This window comes from Streptopelia decaocto, assembly GCF_964273445.1.
Source record: "Streptopelia decaocto genome assembly, chromosome: 7".
Classification (NCBI taxonomy): Eukaryota; Metazoa; Chordata; class Aves; order Columbiformes; family Columbidae; genus Streptopelia; species Streptopelia decaocto.
In genome coordinates this window covers 67,103,055-67,114,366 of record NC_138661.1, presented here as the reverse complement: position 1 = coordinate 67,114,366, position 11,312 = coordinate 67,103,055, and the positions used below count along the sequence as shown (strand labels likewise).

At 65.6% G+C, this 11,312-nt stretch overlaps 3 protein-coding genes across 5 annotated transcripts; 2 read left to right on the top strand and 1 right to left on the bottom strand.

The window, feature by feature from the left end:
* The first annotated feature begins 2,054 nt into the window (after positions 1–2,054).
* PPP1CA (protein phosphatase 1 catalytic subunit alpha) lies at positions 2,055–5,285 on the top strand. The gene is made up of 7 exons (XM_082059548.1): positions 2,055–2,137; positions 2,946–3,077; positions 3,214–3,444; positions 3,801–3,905; positions 3,993–4,216; positions 4,595–4,729; positions 4,930–5,285. Exons 1-7 carry the CDS (start codon positions 2,083–2,085, stop codon positions 5,038–5,040), a joined length of 993 nt encoding a protein of 330 aa, XP_081915674.1. The 5' UTR covers positions 2,055–2,082; the 3' UTR covers positions 5,041–5,285.
* Positions 5,286–5,338: 53 nt separating this feature from the next.
* RAD9A (RAD9 checkpoint clamp component A) lies at positions 5,339–8,180 on the bottom strand. 3 transcript variants are annotated; one of them, XM_082059546.1, is made up of 11 exons: positions 7,910–8,180; positions 7,760–7,829; positions 7,543–7,603; positions 6,813–6,927; positions 6,640–6,739; positions 6,357–6,466; positions 6,167–6,273; positions 6,032–6,096; positions 5,852–5,953; positions 5,557–5,764; positions 5,339–5,475 (listed from the first exon to the last, which is right to left on the bottom strand). In XM_082059546.1, exons 1-11 carry the CDS (start codon positions 7,941–7,943, stop codon positions 5,377–5,379), a joined length of 1,071 nt encoding a protein of 356 aa, XP_081915672.1. In that variant the 5' UTR covers positions 7,944–8,180; the 3' UTR covers positions 5,339–5,376. The 3 variants fall into 3 exon arrangements, with proteins under 3 accessions (XP_081915672.1, XP_081915671.1, XP_081915673.1); XM_082059545.1 differs by having other exon boundaries at positions 7,543–7,677; positions 7,759–7,829; positions 7,910–8,178; XM_082059547.1 differs by lacking the exon at positions 7,543–7,603 and having other exon boundaries at positions 7,759–7,829; positions 7,910–8,179.
* On the top strand, positions 8,065–11,283 carry LOC309442917 (uncharacterized protein; the record flags this gene model as incomplete). The annotated part of the gene is made up of 5 exons (XM_082059250.1): positions 8,065–8,770; positions 9,070–9,140; positions 9,288–9,399; positions 9,638–9,696; positions 10,903–11,283. 5 exons carry the CDS (start codon positions 8,065–8,067, stop codon positions 10,927–10,929), a joined length of 975 nt encoding a protein of 324 aa, XP_081915376.1. The 3' UTR covers positions 10,930–11,283.
* Positions 11,284–11,312: the final 29 nt, after the last annotated feature.

Sequence of the window (11,312 nt, the reverse complement as noted above, 5' to 3'; positions counted from 1 at the left end):
CGGGCTGTTGGGACAAGGAGGCAGCGGGGAGCTGGAGCCAGCGGGGCCGGGGTGCCACTGCGGGGGGGCAGGGGACCGGGACAGCCCAGCGGGGTCACCCGGGGCCGGCTGTAAAACTGACACCGCGGAGCAGAAATGTCAGGGCTGGGGCCAGGCGGCTGTCACCCCCCCGGGGAGCTATTCCCGACCGCGCAGCGTGGCATGGCACGGCACGGCATAGGGGGAATGGCACGGCATGGCACAGCGTGACACATGGGGAATGGCACATGGCGTGGCACACAGGGAACGACACGGCGCGGCTTGGCACGGCACACGGCATGTGTGGCACAGCACGGCGTGGCATGGCACGGCGTGGCACAGCGCGGCACGGTAAGCGGAGGTGGTGACAGTGCCGGTGCCACCTGCGGTCTGTCCCCACTGCCTGTTTACCTGGGCCCCACCTTGGGGGCTGATTAATGACTGTCACAGGCGAGGGGACAGGCAGGGACACAGACATGATGTCTGCGCCCCTTTCCTTCCTCCCAGGCTGGCCCTGCCACCCTCCGCGAGCCAGGACACCCCTGTGCCACCCCCACAGTGTCCCCAGAGCCCCCTAGCGCAGTGCCCGCTGAGCCCACGCTTTGGGGTGGCCCTGGGGACACCGGGGTGGCAACAGCCTCCCGGCAACAGCCGGTGCTGCTCACAGCGGTGGCCCCGCGGTCCCGCAGCGGGGACCGATAAGAACAACAAGAATCTTGTGGAAACCCCCGGGCACAAAGCAGCGAGACTCGGAATAACGCAACAGAAACCTAACAGAGGAACAATAGCTCTGCAGAAACCGGACAAGAGGCGAAGCGGGATGGCCTTGGTTTGCGAGCTGGAAAAGGGGAATGTTCTGAAACGGAGAAACAAACTTAACAGCAGAGTCCATTCTACTGTTAAGCGGTGTTTTTTATTTTATCAGAGCTGGGGATCATCTTCCATCAGTGCTCCAAAGACTGGACGCTCTTGTGTTGCTTATATTCACATAATTATTACATATGCTTTACAATTTTTGAAAATTTTGGCATACATCTATACTAAGAAATAACTGATGATGTTAGTTATGACTGTTTAGTTTCTCACTTACAATACATCTATTAATTATTAGTTAAATATAAACTAAGCGCTCTGCTTCTAAACAATGTGTTACTTAATCTTCTGCCCCCCTCTTGTCATGCAGGAGGATCTGAAAGTTGAAAAATATCACGTGTTTTTCCAGGCGGTCAGAAGCATTTATCGCGTCAATTGGTTAATGATGGGCGCGTCTTTCATAACTTAATCACACCATACTTTAATTTGGAGACCCTCGAATACACGCGGCCTGCGGGCAAAGGGTGGGGTTATGGAGATAATTTATGGTTATGGAGATAATTTATGTTTAATGCATGAGCTAAGCAGTAGAAACAAATGAATACGCAATAGCTACATGTAATAAATGCCAAGAAGCGCGAATCCTGCGCACGCTCGGTGGGAAAACCGATCCTGGAGCGGCCAGCAATGAAAGTGCCGCTTTTTAACGCTTTCCAAGCAGTGTTAAGGAGCCTTTTTGCCAACTTTTCGGTACCAGGACACGCTGGGGGGTGCACCGGGCCCCCTACCCATCCCATGGGGGACCTGAGCACCGTGTCCCCCCCGGGTCCCCCTGACCCCGCGCCCTGTCACAGCCCAGTCCCGGTGACTCCATCTGACACAGTATCTGCTCCCCCCACCTCCGACCGTGTCCCCGGGCTCTCCCTGTGCCCCGAGGACCGGGACACAGATACTGAGGGCCCCCGTGTCCCCCTGCCCGGGGTGTCCCCCTGCCCCGGTGTTCCCCTGCCCCGGTGTCCCCTTGCCCGGGGTGTCCCCATGTCGCTGTGCTGCAGAGGGGAGCGCCTGCAGTTCCCCCACGCCGGGGATGTGGTGTCGCAGGGTCCCCAGGCGGAGCGTGTCCCCTGTCCCGTTGTCACCGGGACACCCCCCCCACCCGCTGCCTCGCTGATTCCTCCGCGCCGCCAGGGGGCGCCGCCGCCGGGCGCTCGAGGCGCGCGGGGCGGGGCGGGGCGGGAGCGTCCGGCGGCCATGGCGGACACCGAGAAGCTCAACCTCGACTCCATCATCAGCCGCCTCCTGGAGGGTGAGCGGCCCCGCCACCCCCGGGACCCCCCGGCCCCACCACCCCTAAGAGCCCCGGGAACCCCCCGGTCACGGCCTCGGGGCTCCCAGCGGCCCCGGGACCCCACAACGGCCTCCACCCCCCGCTCCGCCCCCCCCCGCCCCTGGGCCTCCAGCTGCCCCGGGGTCCCCTCAGCTGCCCCGGAGCCCCCCTAGCGGCCTCCACCCCCCTTCCCAACGGCATCGCCCCCCCGCTGTAACGGCCCCGGGGTTCCCCACAGTCCCGGGGCTCCCAAGGGCCTCCACTCCCCCAAGGGCTCCCTTCTCCCCCCGCAGTGGCCCCAGGGCCCCCTCCCCGGTCCTGTTGTGCCTCCGCAAAGGCCTCAGGACCGTTCAACAACCACCACCACCCCCCAACAGCCCAATTCCTCTTCCCCAATGGCCTCAAGCCCCCACAAACAGCCCCATTGCCCCCCTCAACGGCCCCAGTGCCTCCCCACACCCCATAGCCCCAGGCCCCTTAACAGCCTCCATCCCTCCCAGCGTTGGATGTGGGTGAGGGGGGTGTTTGGGACAGGGATGCCGGAGTGGGGGGAGAATATGGGTTTGGGGGGGCTCTGCCACAATCCTCAGCTCTGGCAGGAGGTGGGTGCCCTGGGGTGGGGGGTGATCCCTGCCCACCCATCACGGGGGCAGTCAGGACCCTCTCTGGGTGTGGCGGGACTCCCGAGTCCCCACAGGGTGCCCCACAGCCCCCACGTCTGTCCTTCTGTGGGGTGCATATGGGGCACTGGGGGGGTCCCTGACGTTTATTTCTCTACTGGGACCAGTCCAAGGGTCGCGGCCGGGGAAGAACGTGCAGCTGACGGAGAACGAGATCCGGGGGCTGTGTCTGAAGTCGCGGGAGATCTTCCTCAGCCAGCCCATCCTGCTGGAGCTGGAGGCGCCGCTCAAGATCTGCGGTGAGAGGGCACGGCCTGGGTGACCCCCCAGGATGGGCGCAGGGACCCGCTGGGGGTCCCAGCATGTCCCGGTGCTTCCCCGGGGACGTAGATGCGGACCTGGGGTCTCACACACACCCTGTCCCCCCGACTCCAGGTGACATTCACGGGCAGTACTACGACCTGCTGCGGCTTTTTGAGTACGGGGGCTTCCCCCCCGAGAGTAACTACTTGTTCCTGGGTGACTACGTGGACCGGGGCAAGCAGTCGCTGGAGACCATCTGCCTCCTGCTCGCCTACAAGATCAAATACCCCGAGAACTTCTTCCTCCTGCGCGGCAACCACGAGTGCGCCAGCATCAACCGCATCTATGGCTTCTACGACGAGTGTGAGTGCTCGGGCTGCGGCTGTGGTCCCTCCCACAACCCCTCTGCTTGTCCCCGTGCTGTCCTGCGCTGACCTACAGTCACCAGAGGAATCCTCCTGCCACCATCCCCATACCCACAACCAACCTGTGCCAACCCAGTGCTCCCAGTACCATCTGCATTGGGTGTCCCTCGTCCCGTGCCCCTCTACCCCCCCTGCCACAAGCATGCACCCCGAGGACACCTCCTGTGTCACACAGTGCCATGTTGCCACTGTGGAGCAGCTGCCTGTGCTTCACCGAGGTGTGCAGAAACCCACATGGGGGGCCCTGTACCCCCAAAGGGGCAGCACAAGGCACCCACACCCCCTTCCTTGCAGGCAAGCGACGGTACAACATCAAGCTCTGGAAAACTTTCACGGATTGCTTCAATTGTTTGCCCATCGCCGCCATCGTGGATGAGAAGATCTTCTGCTGCCACGGAGGTGGGCACGGCGCTGGAGGGGGGAACGGGAGCTTTGGGGTGCCACGGCGGGGTGACAGGGCCTGACACAGCCCCCTCCTCCCCGCAGGGCTGTCTCCCGATCTGCAATCGATGGAGCAGATCCGGCGGATCATGCGCCCCACGGACGTGCCGGATCAGGGTTTGCTGTGCGACCTGCTCTGGTCCGACCCGGACAAGGACGTGCAGGGCTGGGGCGAGAATGATCGCGGCGTCTCCTTCACCTTCGGGGCTGAGGTGGTGGCCAAATTCCTGCACAAACACGACCTGGATCTCATCTGTCGGGCGCACCAGGTACCACTGGGCACCCCACTGATGGCCGGGGGGGGCATATTTGGGTCCCCAGTGGGTATCGGCTGTGGGGCAGGTGTTTTACCCCTCATGTTTGCCCCTCAAGGGCAATATTTGCTCTTGGGGCTGCCTCGGTGTGTATGGGGAGAAGGTATTTGTGCCCAGAGGGGGATGTTTGACCTTGAGGGGCTTGTCTGGACTTTGTAGGCAGGATCCCTGGGAGTATTTGCCCCAGGGGGTGGCTGTTTGCCCCAGGGGGTGGTTATATACCCCAGGGACTGGATATTTGTCCCCCAGAGGTGGGTGTTTGCCCCCAGGGCTGGGTGTTTGTCCCGGGGGGTGGGTATTTGCCCCAGGGTGCCAGCTGTGACCCCCCCGCAGGTGGTAGAGGACGGCTACGAGTTCTTCGCCAAGCGCCAGCTCGTCACCCTTTTCTCGGCGCCCAACTACTGCGGGGAGTTCGACAACGCGGGCGCCATGATGAGCGTGGATGAAACGCTGATGTGTTCCTTCCAGGTGAGCTGGGGGAGGTGGTTTTGGGGGGAGGTTGGGCCTGTGGTGACTGTGGGGGGGCTGTGGGGTGCCCCAGTTCCTGCTCGAGGGCAGGAGGACAGGGGGAGCCTCCACTCTAAAGGTGGGAGGGGAGTTTGGGGGCTGAGACAATGTGGGGGCACAGCCTGCAGCACCCCCATTCACCCCGTTTTCCCCTCCTTCAGATTCTGAAGCCGGCTGACAAGAACAAGGGCAAATACGGGCAGTTCAGCGGGCTGAACCCCACGGGACGCCCCGTCACCCCTCCCCGCAACTCTGCCAAAGCCAAGAAATGAGCTGTGAGCCGCCCCCCGGGGTGGGGCCCGGCCCCCCGCCCTCACCATCAGGTCGCTTTTCTTTTGATTCGTGGTTTTTTTATTTGTAAGATCCTTCCCCCCCCGCCACGCTCCACCAAACCAAATCCACCCCCCGGGGCAGGGACCGCTGGGGCGAGGGGGGAGCCCAGAGCCCAGCCCTGGGGTGGCAGTGGATGGAGGGGGGGCAGGAGGATTTTTTTTCTGGGAATAAACTTGTAATGGGTCGTGGGGGGGTGCCTGTGTTTGGGGGTTGGGGTGGTGCCTGTCCTGGAGGTTAGGGGGTCACACGGTGCGGGTGTTGGCAGCTCGGGGCTCTCAGTTCTCGCCATCACTGTCCTCTGCCAGCACCTCCTGGGTGGGGGCCGGGCTGGGCCCCCCTGGCGTCAACACGGAGCCAAAAAACAGGGAGCGAAACTGTGTGGGGGGAGAGGTGGGGGTCAGGAGGGGGCTGTGCCTGTCCCCCTGTCCCCAGGCACACCCGTGCCCACCCCAGACCTTCTTGTGAGGGGGGGTCCCTGGCACAGCTCCTTCTTCCTCCTCTTCCTCTGGGTCGCTTTCGGCTGGACGGGGGGTGCGCAGGGGGAAGGTGGGGCTGGGGGGCACCCCCGAGGGACCGTCCTCGTAGGCGCTGGTTTCCATGGCAATCATGTAGGACTCGAGGTCATCGGCGAAGTCGTCTGACGGGGCGGGCACGGGGGAGACACTGGGGGAGAGGGCGAGCGAGCAGAGTGGGGACCGTTCACTCTGGTCCCTACTGATGGCAGCTGAGGCTGACACAGGCCCCACTTACCCATTGGGCGTGGGGGGCTGCAGGTCGCTTTCGGGGTCCGAGAGGGTGGCCAGCACCAGGTGAACCTCCAGCACCGTGTCTTCCAGGGTGAAAACCACCGGCCTGGGGGGCAGAGAGAAGCCTGAGCGGGCGGAACCAGGTGTAGGGCTGGCATGGGGGCGTCTGGGGGGCTGCTCCTACCTGCCGGGTGCATCGTAGTGGATGGTGAGGGGCAGGTTGGAGGCCTCAGCGAAGGTCAGCAGCCCCTGCGGACAAAGAGGAGGTTGTGGGGGCTGAGGGATGACCTGGGAGGGGGGCGCCAGGGTGGGGTCTCACCCGAAATTCCTTGAGGCAGAAGGTGATGCGGGAGCCCGGGGTCACGGACACTGTCTGGAACTCATCGTCGGCCAACCGCAGCTCCGTCACCATCGTCTTGCTCGGCACTGCGGGCGCAGGAGGGGGGTCAGGGGGTTGTGGCAGCACCCCAAGGCCTGGGGAAGGGGCCCCCCCGCTCCACAGGGCTCACCCGCCTCGTCCTCCACATAATTTCGGAGGCTGATCTTGCCCCCAGGGCCAGCGCCCAGCGTCACCTCAGCCAGCGTCTGTGGGAAGTGGACAACAGCCTCTGCCAGCAGCCTGTGGGGACACGGGGGGGACAGCTGGGGCTGAGGACCCCAAAACCACCACCCTGGGTCCCACCACCGTCCCTCCTTCCATCCTAGTGCCACCGCAGTGTCCCCTTTGTCACCCCCATCCCCTTTGTCACCCCAGTCTCTACCCGCAGTTCCCCCCCGGTGACCCCCACTCACCGTGCCGGGGCGCAGAGGCTGCTGGCGCAGCGCTGGGTGTCGAACACAGCCTGGAGCAGCTCGCACTCCTGGAACGCCAAATTGTGCGTCTTGGTGACACCTGGCAGCGAGGACAGCGGCTCAGCGGGGCAGGACGGCGCTGCCACCCTGTGTGTCCCCCCCACAGCACTCACCGTACTTGCAGTGGAGCTGCACGACCAGGCGGTTCGCCCGGGGTTTGAGCAGGATCAGACATTTCCCCACTGTCTTCTCCAGCGAGGGCAGCGAGCGGAAGATGCCCAGGAAGGACTGCGGGGAGGGGACATCCCAGGATGTCAGGGGTTGGAAGGGACCTGGAGAGCTCATCCAGTGCAATCCCCCCATGGAGCAGGAACACCCAGCTGAGGTTACACAGGAAGGTGTCCAGGCGGGTTGGAATGTCTGCACAGAAGGAGACTGCACAACCCCCCTGGGCAGCCTGGGCCAGGCTCTGCCACCCTCACCGGGAACAAGTTTCTTCTCATAAGTGGAACCTTTTGTGTTCCAGTTTGAACCCATTACCCCTGTCCTGTCACTGGTTGTCACCCAGAAGAGCCTGGCTCCATCCTCCTGACACTCACCCTTTACATATTGATAACTATTAATAAGGTCACCCCTCAGTCTCCTCCAGCTCCAGCGCCCCAGCTCCCTCAGCCTTTCCTCACACGGGAGATGCTCCACTCCAGCATCTTGGTGGCTGCGCTGGACTCTCTCCAGCAGTTCCCTGTCCTGCTGGAACTGAGGGGCCACAACTGGGCACAATATTCCAGATGCTGCCTCACCAGGGCAGAGCAGAGATGGGGGAGAACCTCTGTAACCTACTGACCACCCTGTGCCTGCCCCCCCCGTGTACCCAGGAGCTTTGGGGTGCGATGGTGGCCGCACCTTCATGAGCACTTTGCATCGGTCGAGCTCCCTGTCGGGCTGGCGGCCGCCCGGCTCGTACAGCTGGAAGAAGAGGGGAGCGAAGAGGAAGGAGGCGAAGGCGGAGCGCGAGGAGTTGACGGCACGGAGGGACAGCTGGGGACACACAGCGTGCTGGCACCGGTGGGGATGCAGTGTCCCCCCCAGATGCCAGAAGCTGCCCCCAGTGCCCCGTACCCCGCTCTCGGTGGGCTCCAGGTACAGCTCGTCTCCGATGCGGGACAGGGAGTGCACGGCTCGGCCCAGGACTGTGGGGACAGGAGGAAGGGGGTGACACAGGGCACCCCCGTGTCCCCCACACCCCTGCACACCCCTCGGCCCCGCTCACCTTTGATGTTGCCACCGGTGACGATGCACTTCATGGTGCGGGGCGGGTAACGGCACCGGGACCGGGCGGACACGTGGGGGCTTCGCGCCCGCCTGCCCCAAGCCCCGCCCCCGAGCTGAAGCCACGCCCCCGCACCGAGGCCACGCCCTCACCGGATGGTTGCGCCCGGCGGCCGCGCCACCCCGCGCGATGGTGGTACCCGACTCCCCCCCACCGCGGCAGTGGTTCGCCCCCCGGCCCGGAGCGCCCCGGAGGTGCCGTTCCCCCGCTCAGCGGCCCCCCAGAATGGTCTCGCCCGCCTCCCTCTCCAGCCCCCAAGTGGTTCCGCCCGCTTCACCTCCGCGCCGGCACCGCTCCCGCCCCGCCCTCTCCCGCCCGCCTTCCCATTGGGTAGAAGGCTTCCTCCGTCCCGCCTCCTCTGCCGACCGATTGGTCGGCGCGATCCACGTGACGGCCCAGCGGCGGGCTACGCCTCACGTGACCGGGAGCTGCCCCGCCCTGTGCTCCGGCGGCGCGCGCGCGGGCAGGCCCGCCCCCCACCCCCTTTACGTCTCTCGCTATTGGCCGACAGGGCGCAAGCGCCGTCGGCCGTTGGAGTGACGTGCCGCTCAGCCAATGGGGCTTCGACGGCGGGCGGCCGGTGTGCGTATCCCCGCACGGCTCCCCGGGCCCGGCCCGGCCCTGTCGCTGTTCCCGGGGCCCGGCCGGTCCCTGCGGCCTCGTCCTGCCCCGGAGCCGCCCGCTCGCCCCCGGCTCGTCCCTGGGCCCGTCCCCTGCCCGCAGCCGCCGGGCCCAGCTGCCCGTGGGAGCCCCGGGCTGCTCGTTGTGCCGCCGCCGCTGCCCCTCGGATGAGCCCCAGTGGTGAGTGTCCCCTGTACCCGAGTCCCCCTCCCCCCGCAGCCCCGGGCTCCCTGCCCTCCGCCGCCTCATCATCGTTCTCTTCGGCTCAGCCCCCATCACGCTCTCCCCCTGCCCTGCCCGCGCCCCTGGGGACAGGGCTCCGGGCGCTCCCGGTGCCCCCCCGCGGCTCCGTGGAGCCGGGCGTTCGGGGGCCCTGCCCCGGGCGGCTCTGCTGCCGTTGTGTTCTGTTAATGAGCTCTGCAAACTGCCAAGCGTTGACGTGGGAAAGGTTTACTAAGCATATTTCACCATCATTTCAGAATCATTCAAACAGCATTTCTTGCTCGTCTGGCACATCTCATCCCACCGCAGTCTGCCGGGGAGCACCAAGGCAAGCGGGCAGTTCACACCACTCCTGCTCCTGCTGTTTCTTCCATGGAGCAGGACAAGCCGTGGCAGGAGGGAGCGCTCGCTTCTGCAGGCAGCAGAGGACGTTGTAACCACGTTGGCAGCTGGTAACGTTCTCCCCGTCCCGCAGGCTGCGCCGCAGTGGGACGCCTGTACCTGGAAAGGCGGCGCTGTGGCTGAGGCTGGTGAAGGGGGAAGCTCAGCAAAGCGCTTGCAGCCGGCCCGGAGCGACTGGCTCTCAGGTTAGGGCCTCAAGGGAAGCCGGGGGGGTCTGGCTGCGAGGAACCCGCCTCGGCTCGCAGCGGGTCCTCCAGCCGGGATCAGCGCCTGCCCAAGTCCCTCCTCCTGGGCTTGGTGGCTGAGGGGCCCCAGCGCACGGCGTGGCTGGCACCTGAGAGAGGAAGGGGCGCAGAGCCCCTGTCCCGTGGCTGCCGTCCTCCAACACGTGGCCTCTCCCCCTGCACCTCTTTTCCATCTCAGGTGTGCTGATGGTGCTCAGCGCCAGTCTGAATACCCTGCGCCCAGCGTTTTGGACCCAGGTAGGGAAACTTTTGACCTTTGTGGGGCCGCTCTTCGGGCCAAGGCACGTGTGTGTGGCTGGGCTGGGGCTGCAGGCAGGGAGCTCAGGGGCTCCCAGGCCTGCCTTGGCCTGGGCTCGGGGTCCGGCCCCCCAGGGTTGTCTGGATCTGGCTCCCTCCGCCCCTGGGGTGAGCACTGGCTACCGGCCTCTTCCTCCCAGGAGGAGGAGGAGGACGGGATTGTGTGCGCGAGCGTCCGTTCCAACTCTGGAACGGCAGCCGGGCTCCTCTGGAGCCAGCGTCCCCAGGAGGGGCTCTGGCCTCGGGGCTCGGCGTTTTATGGGGCTGCGGATAGGACGCAGCTGGCTGCGGTCGTGACACACACACCTCAGCGGTGGCCAAAGCCACGCGCACCCCTCCCTCCTCCCCTGGCCGCCCTGAGGCACCGGAGACCGGGCTGGATATGGGGCTGGGGGGCAACCCTGGGGTTGGGGACCCTCATCCCTGTCACCTTCCCTGGGTGTCCCCTCCCACCGGTTCCCCTGAGAGCCGCCGTTTCCTTCCCGGCACATGGCGCGGTGCCCTCGCCCAGGCAGACAGACAGACAGACGGCCACAGCTGGGCTCCCGCTCCCTGCCCGGCAGGAGGGGACAGCCGGGCTCCTGCTGCCCCAACACGTCCCCCGCCTGTGCCCCGGGGGTGTCCCCAAGGAGCCGGGACAGTCCCCTGCCTGCCCCAGCCCACGGCTCGACGGGGCTGCAGGCAGTTTGGGGTAAACCCCCCCAAAGTGCAGGGGTTTGTGGGTCTCCCCTGGCCCTTGGGGGGGCAGGCAGGGCCCGGGGGGGCTGTGGGCAGGCGGGCGGTGAACTGCCCGCCGCAAAGGTCAGCAGTGGGAGGCAGGGACGGCAGTGGCGCCAGCGGGGGGGACACATGGACACATGCCACCCCGGCCGGGCCGAAGGTGAGGTCAGCTGCCCACGGCGCTGCCGGTGACGTGGTCCCCGAGGGCAGCGGGTGCGCAGGGCTGGGGGAGGAAGAGGAGGAGGAGGAGGATGGGGCTTTGTGCCCCCCTCTTTTCCTGGGGCAGGGGCTCCATCTCGGCACCTCTGGTTGGCGCGGGGCTCAGCGGAGGAGGAGGGGGGAGCTGGGGGGGAAGGCAGCAGGTGGGGGGGCTGCTGCAAGGGTGGGGGCCGCGTTACCTTCCTCCTCCTCGTTCTCCTCTCTCAGGTGTCGGCCCAGCGTGAGCCAGAATAAACTCCCAGGAACGACCTCGGCGCTGCCTGTTGGGGAGGGGACGGACAGGGCTTGGCGAGCCCCCCCCGGGCTGGCAGCCCCCCAGGGATGTGCCGGCGGCTTTTCCCACCCTCTCCACGCTGCGGCGGGGGATGTTTGCTCGGGGGAGGGAACCAGATACCCTGCATGCTGGCCGCGGGGAGAGGCTGTGACCCCACGCCAGGTGCTGCGGACGAGCTGGAGAAGCCCCTGCCTCAACTGGGGGAGTCGAGAATTCCCCACGCCCCCCCCCCCGAGCACGTCTGGTGGGCACTTTGTCGGGGATTTGACACCAAATCCACAGATTACAACCAATAAATCACTGCGGTGCCGTCACAGCGGGTGTCAGCACGTGGTTTATCCGT